This window comes from Bombina bombina, chromosome 6 (genome assembly GCF_027579735.1).
Source record: "Bombina bombina isolate aBomBom1 chromosome 6, aBomBom1.pri, whole genome shotgun sequence".
Taxonomy (NCBI): Eukaryota; Metazoa; Chordata; class Amphibia; order Anura; family Bombinatoridae; genus Bombina; species Bombina bombina.
Genome location: NC_069504.1, coordinates 596,886,185 through 596,899,473, shown reverse-complemented (window position 1 = coordinate 596,899,473; position 13,289 = coordinate 596,886,185). Strand labels below are relative to the sequence as shown.

At 40.6% G+C, this 13,289-nt stretch overlaps 1 protein-coding gene across 1 annotated transcript in view; it reads left to right on the top strand.

Moving 5' to 3' along the window:
* The window catches only part of CLPX (caseinolytic mitochondrial matrix peptidase chaperone subunit X), a 191,365-nt gene that overhangs the window by 36,946 nt on the left and 141,130 nt on the right, over positions 1 to 13,289 (top strand). Inside the window, exons 3-5 of the mRNA XM_053719351.1 lie at positions 10,907 to 11,021; positions 11,156 to 11,310; positions 12,187 to 12,346. Coding sequence (XP_053575326.1) covers positions 10,907 to 11,021; positions 11,156 to 11,310; positions 12,187 to 12,346 — 430 coding nt within the window. The remainder of the gene's footprint in view (positions 1 to 10,906; positions 11,022 to 11,155; positions 11,311 to 12,186; positions 12,347 to 13,289) is intronic.

Genomic DNA, 13,289 nt, shown 5'->3' with positions numbered 1-13,289 from the left:
AGCTCCCTACAAGCTACCTAATTAACCCCTTCACTGCTAGCCATAATACACGTGTGATGCGCAGCGGCATTTAGCGGCCTTCTAAATACCAAAAAGCAATGCCAAAGCCATATATGTCTGCTATTTCTGAACAAAGGGGATCCCAGAGAAGCATTTACAACCATTTGTGCCATAACTGCACAAGCTGTTTGTAAATTATTTCAGTGAGAAACCTAAAATTGTGAAAAATGTAACTTTTTTTTTTATTTGATCGCATTTGGCGGTGAAATGGTGGCATGAAATATACCAAAATGGGCCTAGATCAATACTTGGGGTTGTCTACTACACTACACTAAAGCTAAAATTACCCCAAAAAGCTCCCTACATGCTCCCTAATTAACCCCTACACTGCTGGGCATAATACACGTGTGGTGCGCAGTGGCATTCTAATTACCAAAAAGCAACACCAAAGCCATATAAGTCTGCTATTTATGAACAAAGGGGATCCCAGAGAAGAATTTACAACCATTTGTGCCATATTTGCACAAGCTGTTTGTAAATAATTTCAGTGAGAAACCTAAAGTTTGTGAAAAAATTTGTGAAAAAGTGAACGATTTTTTTTATTTGATCGCATTTGGCGGTGAAATGGTGGCATGAAATATACCAAAATGGGCCTAAATCAATACTTTGGGTTGTCTTCTAAAAAAAAATATATACATGTCAAGGGATATTCAGGGATTCCTGAAAGATATTAGTGTTCCAATGTAACTAGCGCTAATTTTGAAAAAAAAGTGGTTTGGAAATAGCAAAGTGCTACTTGTATTTATGGCCCTATAACTTGCAAAAAAAGCAAAGAACATGTAAACATTGGGTATTTCTAAACTCAGGACAAAATTTAGAAACTATTTAGCATGGGTGTTTTTTGGTGGTCGTAGATGTGTAACAGATTTTTGGGGTCAAAGTTAGAAAAAGTGTGTTTTTTTCCATTTTTTCCTCATATTTTATAATTTTTTTTATAGTAAATTATAAGATATGATGAAAATAATGGTATCTTTAGAAAGTCCATTTAATGGCGAGAAAAACGGTATATAATATGTGTGGGTACAGTAAATGAGTAAGAGGAAAATTACAGCTAAACACAAACACCGCAGAAATGTAAAAATAGCCTTGGTCCCAAACGGACAGAAAATGGAAAAGTGCTGTGGTCATTAAGGGGTTAAAGAAGAGGGTTGCATAGTTGTTGTTTTTTTTTTTTTTTTGTCTAAATATGATAACCTGAAGATGTATTCTCCATAGTTAAATATTATTTATCATGTTTGATAGGAAAATGTACTCATTGAAAAACACTTTAATGATCTAAAAACGCAAACATAAATAAATACATAAAACAGTCATCTTATGTGAATACAGTTGTGGTGACTTGGCCTTAGGGCAGTTTCATATTCTGTTCACTCTTTAGTTATTCTCTAGTTATATACAAATGTACATCCTGTGTATTCAGTAAGTAGGTGACATCTAGTTTAGGGTGCTGACATGACAAAAACATGCAACTGAATAGTGACATTAGTGCAAGAAACAGTTTGCTGTTCCTAAATTTCAGCACATCACACCATCAGCAGAGGTTGCACAAAGCCTACAGCTGAAACATAAGGACAAAAAAAGATGCAATATTCAAAAAATAAATCCTTAAATTAAAGGGCACATTAAGTATTTTTTTTATTTTTAAGAAGACAAAAAAAGCCTGAAAATGGTGGACTGTTCGTGAAGCAATGTTTACTACATCGAACTGGCTTCTCAACAACATTGAAAGGATTGCGTAATATATCTCAGTGCAGGTGCACTATAACTAGAATAATCAAAGCAATGCTGTGTAGACTATAGGGTAAATAGTGTAGGCTGCAGAGTCTAAGCTTTCATAGCATATAGTGATCTCTTTCAGATGATTTATAAAATGAATACTCGCGACTCTGTTTTCCAAACATTCCTACACTAACAGCTGTGTTGTAGTAATTAAAAATGTTTGTTTAGTAACAATTTCAACATAAAAAAATTACTCTTTTCTTTTCTAAGATATGGTGAATCCACGGCATCATCAATTACTGTTGGGAATCTCACGAAGAACGAACGAAGAAAAATTGTTAATAGGAGTAAATTAGAAAATTGCTTAAAATTGCATGCTCTATCTGAATCCCAAAAGAAAAAAATGTGGGTTCAGTGTCCCTTTAAGGATTTAGAAAGGTAGGAAAATTAACGTTTCTACAATTTTTTTCGCAAAAGAAAAAAATTGGGTTCAGTGTCCCTTTAAGTTAAGGGTTTATTAAGGAAATTTGTTTCCACTGTTATTTAATTGTATTTATCCAGTTTTGATTGTTTGTACATCTAGGATAAGATGTATTAAATCATTTTTAAAAGAAGTGTTTGTGGCATTTGTTCAGGGTCTTGGAGTAAAAGTCTATACCCAGGAACAAATGATTATTAAAAGGATCTTGAGGTACAAATAGTTAATTAAGCATTTCTGTCCCTTATATTTAGAATGAATCTTTTAAAATTATGATATTCTTCGTTTTGAGCCTCTTGTCTCTAAGGACAATTTTAGACTGTTTGTCTATGCAATTGAATGTGTAAGATAGGTTGTTTTCTTCTGAACCTCATGTCTTCCAGGATGATCCTGTTCATGCAATGCCACAGCTTTCTCCTTAAACCTCCAAAGCCTCTGTGGCGTCACATGCAGCGTCCTGCAGTTCCTCTCAATCTCCTGGAGAAGTGTATTTGCCTGCACATTTTGCAGCTCAGGTATCCTGTGCGGTATCTGCAGCTTTATCTGTTTTTCCTTTCCTACAGAGAAAACGCAAGACGACATTTAACAATTCAGATAGTAAGATTTCTGCTACACAGGTTTCTCTCTCTCTCCTAAGTCTGATGAAGATGATTCGCCGGTAGCTTCTGAGGGTGAAATCTCAGATTCGGACAGTATAATTCCTTCATCTGATGCTGAAGTGGTCTCCTTCAGATGTATGCTTCAACACCTCGTGTACTGTTAATTGAGGTTTAAGCTACTTGGACGACATGGATACCACTGTCGTTGTCAACCTTTGAAAGTTTTGTGAACTTTATAATTTCTATGATGATCCTTCCTAGGAGGAAGTGTTTCTAGACGTGCCTTGGATATTTTCACAGGAATAGGAGAAGCTAGGGATACCTTTCTCCCTGTCTCCCGTCCTTTAAAGGATTTTCCTAAAAAAGTTGCTGACTCCATTAAAAAGCACGGTGCCCTAAGTAGAAGGGAGCTTTTCTACTATGGCTCAGAGAACTTTGATCCCTATGGAGGGTAGCTGCTCCCTTATGGATCCATGGATAAGAAGCTGGAGGTTTAATTGTTCATTTAGAGCAATACCTTGTCTTATTAGACTTGCTGTGCCAGGCCACCAAGCATTGTGGCTGACATCCTTGGTCAGCTGAGAAGCCTACCTGTGGCTTAGTGGTATAGCCTAGGCTTTATAGTTCTGCAGTTGCAGGTTCAATATTTTATGTTTCCTCCAAATCCATGCTTTTGGAGTTTCCTTTCAAGGATGAGACCTTGTTTGGACTTGGTCTGGCAGAATTATCCTCTGACTTTACGGGTGAAAAAAGTGTTTTCCTTCTTGATACAGGGAGAGTCCACAGCTGCATTCATTACTTGTGGGAATACAGAACATGGCCACCAGGAGGAGGCAAAGACACCCCAGCAAAAGGCTTAAATACCTCCCCAATTTCCCTCATCCCCCAGTCATTCTTTGCCTTTCGTCACAGGAGAATGGCAGAGAAGTGTCAGAGTTTGATGGTTTTGCTTCTGCTGAAGCAGCCTTCAGGGGAGAGGTTTTGCAGGCTGTGGTGCCCTCAGATTAGGGTCCGCCTTTCTTTTATACCCTTCCATTAGCATTCAGTGTCCTCTGTAGCTTGGGTATTGTTCGCCACAAGTAATGAAGGCATCTGTGGACTCTCCCTTTATTAAGAAGTAAAACATAAATTATGACTTACCAGATAAGTTCCTTTCCTTCGATACAGGGAGAGTCCACAGCTCCCGACCATGGACGGCCCTAAATTTATTTTTTCTTCTTGCACCTTTTTCACCCTATTTTTCATACTGTTTCCTTGGCAGAATGACTGGGGGATGAGGGAAGTGGGGGAGGTATTTAAGCCTTTGGTTGGGGTGTCTTTGCCTCCTCCTGGTGGCCAGGTTCTGTATTCCCACAAGTAATGAATGCAGCTGTGGACTCTCCCTGTATCGAAGGAAAGGAAATTATCTGGTAAGTCATAATTTATGTTTCCATCTTAATACGAGGAGAGTCCACGTCTTCATGCATTACTTCTGGGAAATACAGAACCTGGCCACCAGGAGGAGGCAAAGACACACCAGCCAAAGGCATAAATACCTCCCCCACTCCCCTCATCCCCCAGTCATTCTTTGCCTTTCATCACAGGACCAGATCAGCTGTCCCAGGGGACATCCTTCCTGAGACCATCCTGGGAGATTGACTACGGACGCAAGCCTCTCAGGATGGGGAGCTGTTTGGGGTGACAGGAAGGCACAGGGGAGGTGGAATTGGGAGGAGTCGCTTCTTCCAATCGACATCCTGGAACTTTGAGCGATCTTCAACGCTCTGAGTGCTTGGCTCCTCCTGGGTTTGTCCCAGTTCATCAGATTCCAGTCAAACAACATTACCTCGTGGCTTACATAAGCCATCGGGGGGGGTGACGAGAAGCTCCTTAGCCACGAGGGAAGTATCTCGGATTCTGGATTAGGCGGAGACCCGCAATTGCTCGCTGTCAGCGATCCACATCCCAGGTGTGGACAACTGAGAAGCTGATTTTCTCAGCAGACAATTGTTTCATCCGGGGGAATGGTCTCTTCACCCCGAAGTGTTTGCAGAGATTTGCATCAGATAGGGGACTCCGGAGATGGATCTCATGGCATCCAGATACGGGTTGCGGTCCAGGGATCCTCAGGCAGAACTGATAGATGCCTTAGCAGTGCCTTGGAGATTCAACATAGTCTACATATTTCCACCATTACCGCTTCTATTTTGAGTAGTGGCCCTCATCAAGCAGGAGCAAGCATCAACTATTGTGATTGTGTCAGGGTTTTTCCCCTGTTTTGTTTGCCATGTGCTGCTGGCAGCCATTTTACTCGCCTCTCTTGCTGACTATGGTGCATTCTCAGAATTGTGATGTCATCACTTATTATTTAAAGGGCCTCTGTTCAGTATGCTTTGCCTTTGCATTGTCTCAGACCTGTTTGTGAGAGTTCCTGTGTATTACCTGGCTGTCTGATGTCCTTCCTGGTTCCTGATCCCTGGCTTGTTCCTGACTCTGCTGTTTTCCTTGTTCCTGATTCCGGCTTGTCTGACTATTCGCTTTGGCTCCTGACTCGGCTCGTCTGACTACCAGCTCTGGTTTTGATGCCTGGCTTGTTATTTGACTTGTGGACTTTTATTAATTATTTTATTAGTTATTAATAAAGGTGTCATTATTTTTGCACTTCTCGTCCTAGTCTGATTCCTGGCACCCTGACAGATTGCTTCATCGTGGCCGCGGAAGATGTGGTTTGCGGATCTGGTGGGGATGTCATTGTCTCCATTCATGGAGCTTGCCCTGTCGCAGGGATCTGCTGGTACAGGGCCCCTTTGTGCATCAAAATCTAGATTCTCTGAGACTGACTGCGTGGAGATTAAACGCTTAGTCTTAACCAGGAGGGGGTTTTCTGAGAGTGTGATTGATAATCTCATTCAAGCCAGGAAGCCGGTCATTCCTGGCATAAGGTCAGAGTATCCAGGATACTTTCCTTCCTCCAGGACGGTTTGGAGAAGGGACTTGCTTCCAGTACCTTAAAGGGGCAGATTTTGGCTCTATCTGTGTTGTTACACAAGAAGCTCGTTGAACTTCCTGATATACAGTCTTTTGTTCAGGCTCTATCCAGGATTAGGCCTGTATTTAGACATTCTGCTCCTCCTTGGAGTTTGAATCTGGTTCTTAGGGTTTTGCAGAGGGCTCCGTTTGAGCCTATGCATTCTTTTGCTATTAAGATACTGTCTTGGAAGAATTGTTTTCTACTGGCTATTGCTTCGGCACGCAGAGTCTTCGAGTTGGCGGCCTTGCAACGTGAGCCTCCTTACCTGTTTTTTCATGCCGATAAGGCTGTCCTCCGCACTGGGTTGGGATTTCTCCCTAAAGTTGTGTCTGATCGCAACATTAATCAGGATATTGTAGTTCCTTCCTTGTGTCTTAACCCTTCTTCAAAGGAACGGTTACTTCATAACTTGGATGTGATTCGAGCTTTGAAATTTTATCTTCAGGCTACGAAGGATTTCAGACAGACTTCAGCATTGTTTGTTGTTTATTCGGGGAAGCGCAAAGGGCAGAAGGGTTCTTCCACTTTCCTCTCTTTTTGGCTGAGGAGCATGATTCGCTTGGCTTATCAGACAGCGAGACATAAGCCTCCTCAGAGGATTACGGCTCACTCAACTAAAGCTGTGGCTTCTTCTTGGGCCTTCAAGAATGAGGCCTCTATGGAGCAGATTTGTAAGGCGGCTACCTGGTCCTCCTTACATACTCCTTTTTACAGTTTTCCAAATTCAACATTTTTGCTTCGGCTGAAGCAGCTTTTGGGAGAATGGTTTTACAGGCTGTGGTGCCCTCAGAATAGGGTCCGCCCCTTTTTACCCTCCCGTTTTCATTCAGTGTCCTCTAGAGCTTGGGTATTTGTTTCCCAGACATAATTTAATGAAGCCCTGGACTCTTCTCGTATTAAGCTGGAAAACATAAATTATGCTTACCTGATTTCATTTCCATCTGTACGAGGAGAGTCCACGGCTCCCACCCGGTTCTCCAGTGGACGGACCTAAATTTATTTTGTTTTTCTTCTGCCACCATTTATACCCTACTGTTCCTTGTTCCCTCGGCAGAATGACTGGGGCATGAGGGGAGTGGGGGAGGTATTTAAGCCTTTGGCTGGGGTGTCTTTGCTTCCTCCTGGTGGCCAGATTCTGTATTTCCCACAAGTAATGAATGAAGCTGTGGACTCTCCTCGTACAGATATGTTTTTTTTCTACCACATGTCAAGAGAGTAAGACTAAAGGAATGTTTTCCTTTTCCTCTTTCTGCAGGGTCAGTCATGTATTTTGGAGTCCAATCTAAGATTTCTCCCAGGGGTAGATTTCTCCTTCTAGAGTATCTGCAATCCAGGTATGATGAGGCATTCTTTGAACTGGGTTCAGGACCTTCCTCTCTGGGAATGATAGTTCCAGTCCCAGTCTGGGAACGGAATCTAGGTATTTACCTCAAGTTTTTAGGTTCTGACCTTCAAAGTAGTATCTATTCTCCTTTGGTTCAAGAGGGCCTGTTCATAACGAACATAGACCTGAAGGATGTGTACTTTTTGTTCCCATGATTCGGGATCTTCTCAAGTTTCTTAGTTTCGTCATCCTAGAAAGACTTTAGGTATTGGGGTATTGCAAGTGTGCTTTGCTGGACAATATGTGGTTCAGGTGTCATCCTTCCATCGAGCAATCTCTCTTCCGAGAGATTTTGTCCAATCTACTTTCTTATGGATGGGAAATGAATCTGGAGAAGAGTTCCCTTGTTCCATTTACAAGGGTGATTTATTTGGGGACCTCAATAGATTCTCTATATAGGAGAAGATTTCTAACAGAGGTCAGATAATCAAGGATTTATTCATTTTCCTCTCTCTGCAGTCTATTGTCCGGGAGATAGCTTAGCCATCTTGCAACCAGAAGGTTGGGAGTTTGGATCTAGCTGCAGTTGATTTTACCTTCACTTTTCAGTGACTCAATGTATGGATGGAATTGGTCTGATGGTTTCCATGGACATCATTCCCTTTGCTATTTTCCATAAAATGGAGAACATTTGGATCTGTCTCAGAGGATAGATCTAGATCAGTCGACAAGAGACTCACCCCCCGTAGTGGTTTTTCACGAGTATCTGCCTCAGGGCGCATGCTTCTGGAGACATTCCTGGGTGATGTGTACACGGGCGCCAACCTGCTGGGCTGGGAAGCAGTCTGGGACATGTTTAAGGCGCAGGGATTATGGTCTCTGAAGTGTCTTCTCCTCTTTAACATTTTGTAATTGAGAGCGATTTACAATGCTCTGATGGCTTGGCCTTAGTCGCCCTTAGCTTGGTGCCAGTCGGATAATATCACCTCAATGGTTTACATCAACCACCAGGGAGGAACTCAGAGTTTCTTTGCCATGTAGTAGGTGACTTGGATTGTTTAGTGGGCGTAAGCTCACAATTGCTGTCTGTTATCCACTTGGACAATTGTGAATCGGACTTCTGAACAAACGGATATTTCATCCTGGGGAGTAGGCTCTCCATCCGGAGGTGATCTCTAGGTAAACCCTCAAATGGGGGGGTTCCGGAGTTGGCTTCTGAGGGCATTTTGGCATAATGCCAAGCTTCCAAGGTACGGTTCATGGTCAATTGATCTGCAGACTCCCCTGATAGATGTTCTGCCGGTTTTCTTGTGATTTCAGTCTTGCATACCTATTTCCTCCGTTTGCTCTCCTTCCACGAGGGCTCGTATCAAACAGGAGAAAGATTTGGTGATTCTATTAGCCCCTATGTGGCCTCGCAGGATCTGGTATGCAGACCTAGTGGAAATGTTGTCTCTCCCACCTTGGAAACTGCCTCTGAGGAAGGACCTTCTGATTCAGGGTCCCTTCCTTCATCCAAATCTCGTTTCTCTGAAGCTGACTGCTTGCTTGGTTGAACTCTTAGTTTTGTCTAAGCTTGTTTTTTTCTGAGTTGGTCATTGAGACCATGATTCAGGCTCGCATTCCAGTTACTAGAAAGATTTATCATTAGATATGGCGTCAATATCTTTACTGGTGTGAATCCAATGGTTACTCTTGGAGTAGCGTCAGGATTCCTAGGATTTTGTCTTTTCTCCAGGAATGTCTGGAGAAGGATTTGTCAGTCAGTAGCCTGAAGGGTCAGATTTCTGCATTTTCTATTTTGCAACATAAATGTCTGACTGACGTTCCAGATGTGCAATCTTTTTGTCAGGCCTCGGTCAGAATCAAGCCTGTGTTTAAGTCTATTGCTCCTCCTTGGAGTCTTATCCTTGTTCTTAAAGTTTTGCAGCAGGCTCCGTTTTGAGCCATTGCATTCCATAGATATTAAGTTGTTATCTTGGAAGTTTTGTTTGTTTGTTTTTTTGTTTTTTTATTGCTATCTCTTCTGCTCGGAGAGTGTCGGAACTCTCAGCTTTGCAGTATGATTCACCTTATCTTATCTTGGCGGTTCTTCATACTAAGGTTCCTTCCTAAAGTGGTTTCGGACAGAAATATTAATCAGGAAATTTGTTGTTCCTTCTCTATGTCCTAGTCCTTCTTTTCATAAAGAACGTTTGTTGCACAACTTGGATGTTGTGCATGCTTTAAAATTTTATTTACAGGAGACTAAGGATTTTTGCCAGTATTCTGCCCTGTTTGTTTCTCTGGGAAACATAAAGGTCAGAAAGCTTCTGCTACTACTTTTTCTCTCTGGTTGAGAAGTAAAATTCATTTTGTTTATGAGACTGCTGGCCAGCAGCCTCCTGAGAGAATTAAGGCTCATTCCACTAGGGCTGTCTCCTCTTCTTGGGTTTCAAAAATGAAGTTTCCGTGGAGCAGATTTGCAAGGCTGCAACTACTTTGGTTCTTTTTGCATGGTCTTTCCAAATTTTACAAATTTGATTCTTTTGCTTCGGACAAGGCGTCTTTTGGGGTAAGGTTCTTCAAGCGGTGGTGCCTTCTGTTTATGTCAGCCTGTCTTGTCCCTCCCTATTCATCTTGTGTCCTCTAGCTTTTGTATTGATTTCCAACAGTAATTGATGAAGCCATGGACTCACCATATCTTAGGAAAGAAAAGAAAATGTTATGCTTACCTGATAAATGGGTTTTTTTCCAGATATGGTGAGTCCACGGCCCCGCCCTTTATTTCAAGACCGTTATTTTTTATTAAACCTCAGACACCTACACCTTGTGTTACTCCTTTTTTCTCCATTTCCCTTCGGTCGAATGGCTGGGGGTTGTGGGGAGGGAAGTGATATTTAAAGCGACACTAAACCCAAAAAATTTATTTCATGATTCCAGTAGAGAAAACAATTTTAAACAACATTCCAATTTACTTCTATTATCTAATTTGCTTCATTCTTTATATATCCTTTGTTGAAGAAATAGCAATGCACATGGGTGAGCCAATCACGCTTGACATCTTTGTGCAGCAACCAATCAGCAGCTACTGAGCCTATCTGGATATGCTTTTCACCAAAGTATATCAAGAGATTAAAGCAAATTAAATAATAAACTTAAATTAGAAACGTGTTTAAAATTGCATGCTCTTTCTAAATCATGAAAGAAAAAAAAATTGGTTTTCATTTCCCTTTAACAGCTTGGCTGTGGTGCTCTTTGCCTCCTCTTGCTGGCCAGGAGTGAGATTCCCAACAGTAATTGATGAAGCCGTGGACTCACCATATCCGGAAATAAATTTATCAGATAAGCATCCATTTTCTTTTTTGATTATTTCTGAAAAAGCAACAGTTAAACATTTTGACTTTTTTTTAACAAAAAAAGGGTGAAGTTAAAGCACTTTGTGAGACTGAGGCTGGCTGATAGGGACAACTCCCACTGAAAAAGTTGGTTTATTCAGCACAAAAAAACAAAGCACTTATTACATTTTAAAATATCCTTTATTAGAAGGAACAGAGAAAATGTTTGCATGTCATGTCCTTGTAATGTAAAATATGAATAAACTGTAAAATTAGCGTATATTGTCAGAAGTATAGTCTTTGTGCAAACCATAAGAAGCTTCATTTACTTCTCTTTTCGTTTGGAATTAAAAATAAATGATCTGCCTCATATTATTCATAATGTGTTTTCTTTTATAGAAAGCTGTAGCGGAAGGCAGCAGTAAGAAATCTACCGGGGGCTCTGGAAAAGGAGGCAATCAGTTGCGATGTCCAAAATGTGGAGATCTGTGCACCCATGTGGAGACCTTTGTCTGTGAGTTATCGCTGGCTCAGCAATCTATTTCAGCTCTGGCCTGATGCCTGGGAATAACTGCTACTGACACAAGCAAACGATCCTTTCAAGCCAGTTCACCTCATCTGAGTCATTTTCTCTCTCTCTTCTAACAGCCTCTACCCGTTTTGTAAAGTGCGAGAAATGCCACCATTTCTTTGTTGTGTTGTCAGAAGCAGATTCAAAGAAAAGCATCAACAAGGAGCCAGAGACTGCAGCTGAAGCTGTTAAACTGGCATTTCAGCAGAAACCACCTCCACCTCCCAAAAAGGTTTGATCTTTCACTCTCCTGATACATGGCCCTCATTATTGGTGTTTTTCATTATACTCACTAGAAAGTGAAGGGTACATGTCAGGCAATGCAAATTGTTATTGCAAATGGATCACTAGAAAGTACTTTGGAAAAAATGCATTTCAAAAATGTAACCCTTACAGTGACATAAAAAACGAATACTAAATACGAAAGCCACAACTTTTGAATAAATGTCATTTATTTTATGAAAATAAATACTAATATCTAGACAAGCATGCCACATATCGTCTACTAGTACATATTTGCAGTCATAGTACTAAAGATTTTCTTTCCTGATTCAGACATATAATATTCATCATGAATAGGTGGAGTAATTGATACAATGCACTTGAATTCCATATTGTTTCAGTGGGTTGGTCTTGGGTTGGACACATTTGAAAACAAATAGGGCCAGATAATGCATAATTGATTACACAATGTGTTATTTTGCGCTTGATCTAATTCCAACAATAACTCGCGATCAGGTATTAAATGTTGGTTAAAATATTATATATTTATCATTTTGAAAGCATGTTAGAAATTACATGTTTGGCACTTTTATTTTATATATGCTGACTGGTTAAGAATTAACACTGTTTAAAAAATAAAATAACAGCAACTCCTATGTTTCAGCTATCCTCATTAAATAAAGGAATTGTTGTTCTGAACATTTAGTTATGACATTCTGTATCATTAGGGAGTGATTATAAGCTTTGCAAGATTGTGGTGTGACCTGGATTTTTTTTTTTTCACTTTACGTTTGTTCTTACACCCCCCCCCCCCCCCTCTTTATTAAAATAGCAGTGAAATAAACCATTTTATATAAGAAGTGTTTTTTTCTTTCTGGTTTCTCAGATATACAACTACCTCGACAAATTTGTGGTTGGACAATCTTATGCCAAGAAAGTGCTTTCTGTAGCAGTGTACAATCATTATAAGAGAATATATAACAACATACCAGCTAACCTCCGGCAGCAAGCAGAAGTTGAGAGGCAGGCATCATTAACACCTAGAGGTAAATATAAAAGTTTACACACCTTTTTTTAGAGACTATTAAGAGGATGTCTTAAAGGGACACTGAGCCCAATTTTTTTCTTTCGTGATTCAGATAGAGCATGTTATTTTAAGCAACTTTCTAATTTACTTCTATTATCAAATTTTATTCATTCTCTTGGTATCTTTATTTGAAATGGCAGAATGTAAGTTTAGATGCCGGCCAATTTTTGGTGAACAACCTGGGTTGTTCTTGCTGATTGGTGGATAAATTCACCCACCAATTAACAAGTGCTGTCCAGTGTACTTAACCAAAAAATTACTTTGATGCCTTTTTTTCAAATAAAGATAGCAAGAGAACGAAGAAAAAATGTTAATAGGAGTAAATTAGAAAGTTGCTTAAAATTGTATGCGCTATCTGAATCACAAAAGAAAAAAAATTGGGGTTAGTGTCCCTTTAACACATTGCATTGCTTATTAACCCCTTGAGTGCTAACGACGGCTCTGAGCCGTCGCAGAGTTTCTCACTCAGGTGCTAACGACGGCTCAGATCTGTCGCTAGCACTCTCCCACCTTGAGGGAGATCTGGGGGCTCCCACCCGCTCCTACCCCGGCATCGCCGGGGCTTCCCGTTTTGCGTGGTGACGTCACGCGTAATGACGTGATGACGTTACCGCGCAACTTTATGTAAAAAAAAAACAGAATGCACAATATAGGGAAAGGGAGCATGCTGCTTAGAAGCCTGTATCTCGGGCATCTAAGCAGCTACAGACCCCCAAGACCCACCATTGGAAAGGTAATCGCCTAACCTTAAAAAATAAAATAAAAAAATGTAAAATTAAAATACCCTCAAATGTGCTTAGCACCCAGGTGGGAAAGTGCTTAGCACTCAAAGGGTTAAAGGGACATGAAACCCCCCAAAAATATTTTATGATTTAGGTGGAACATACAATTTAAAAACAACT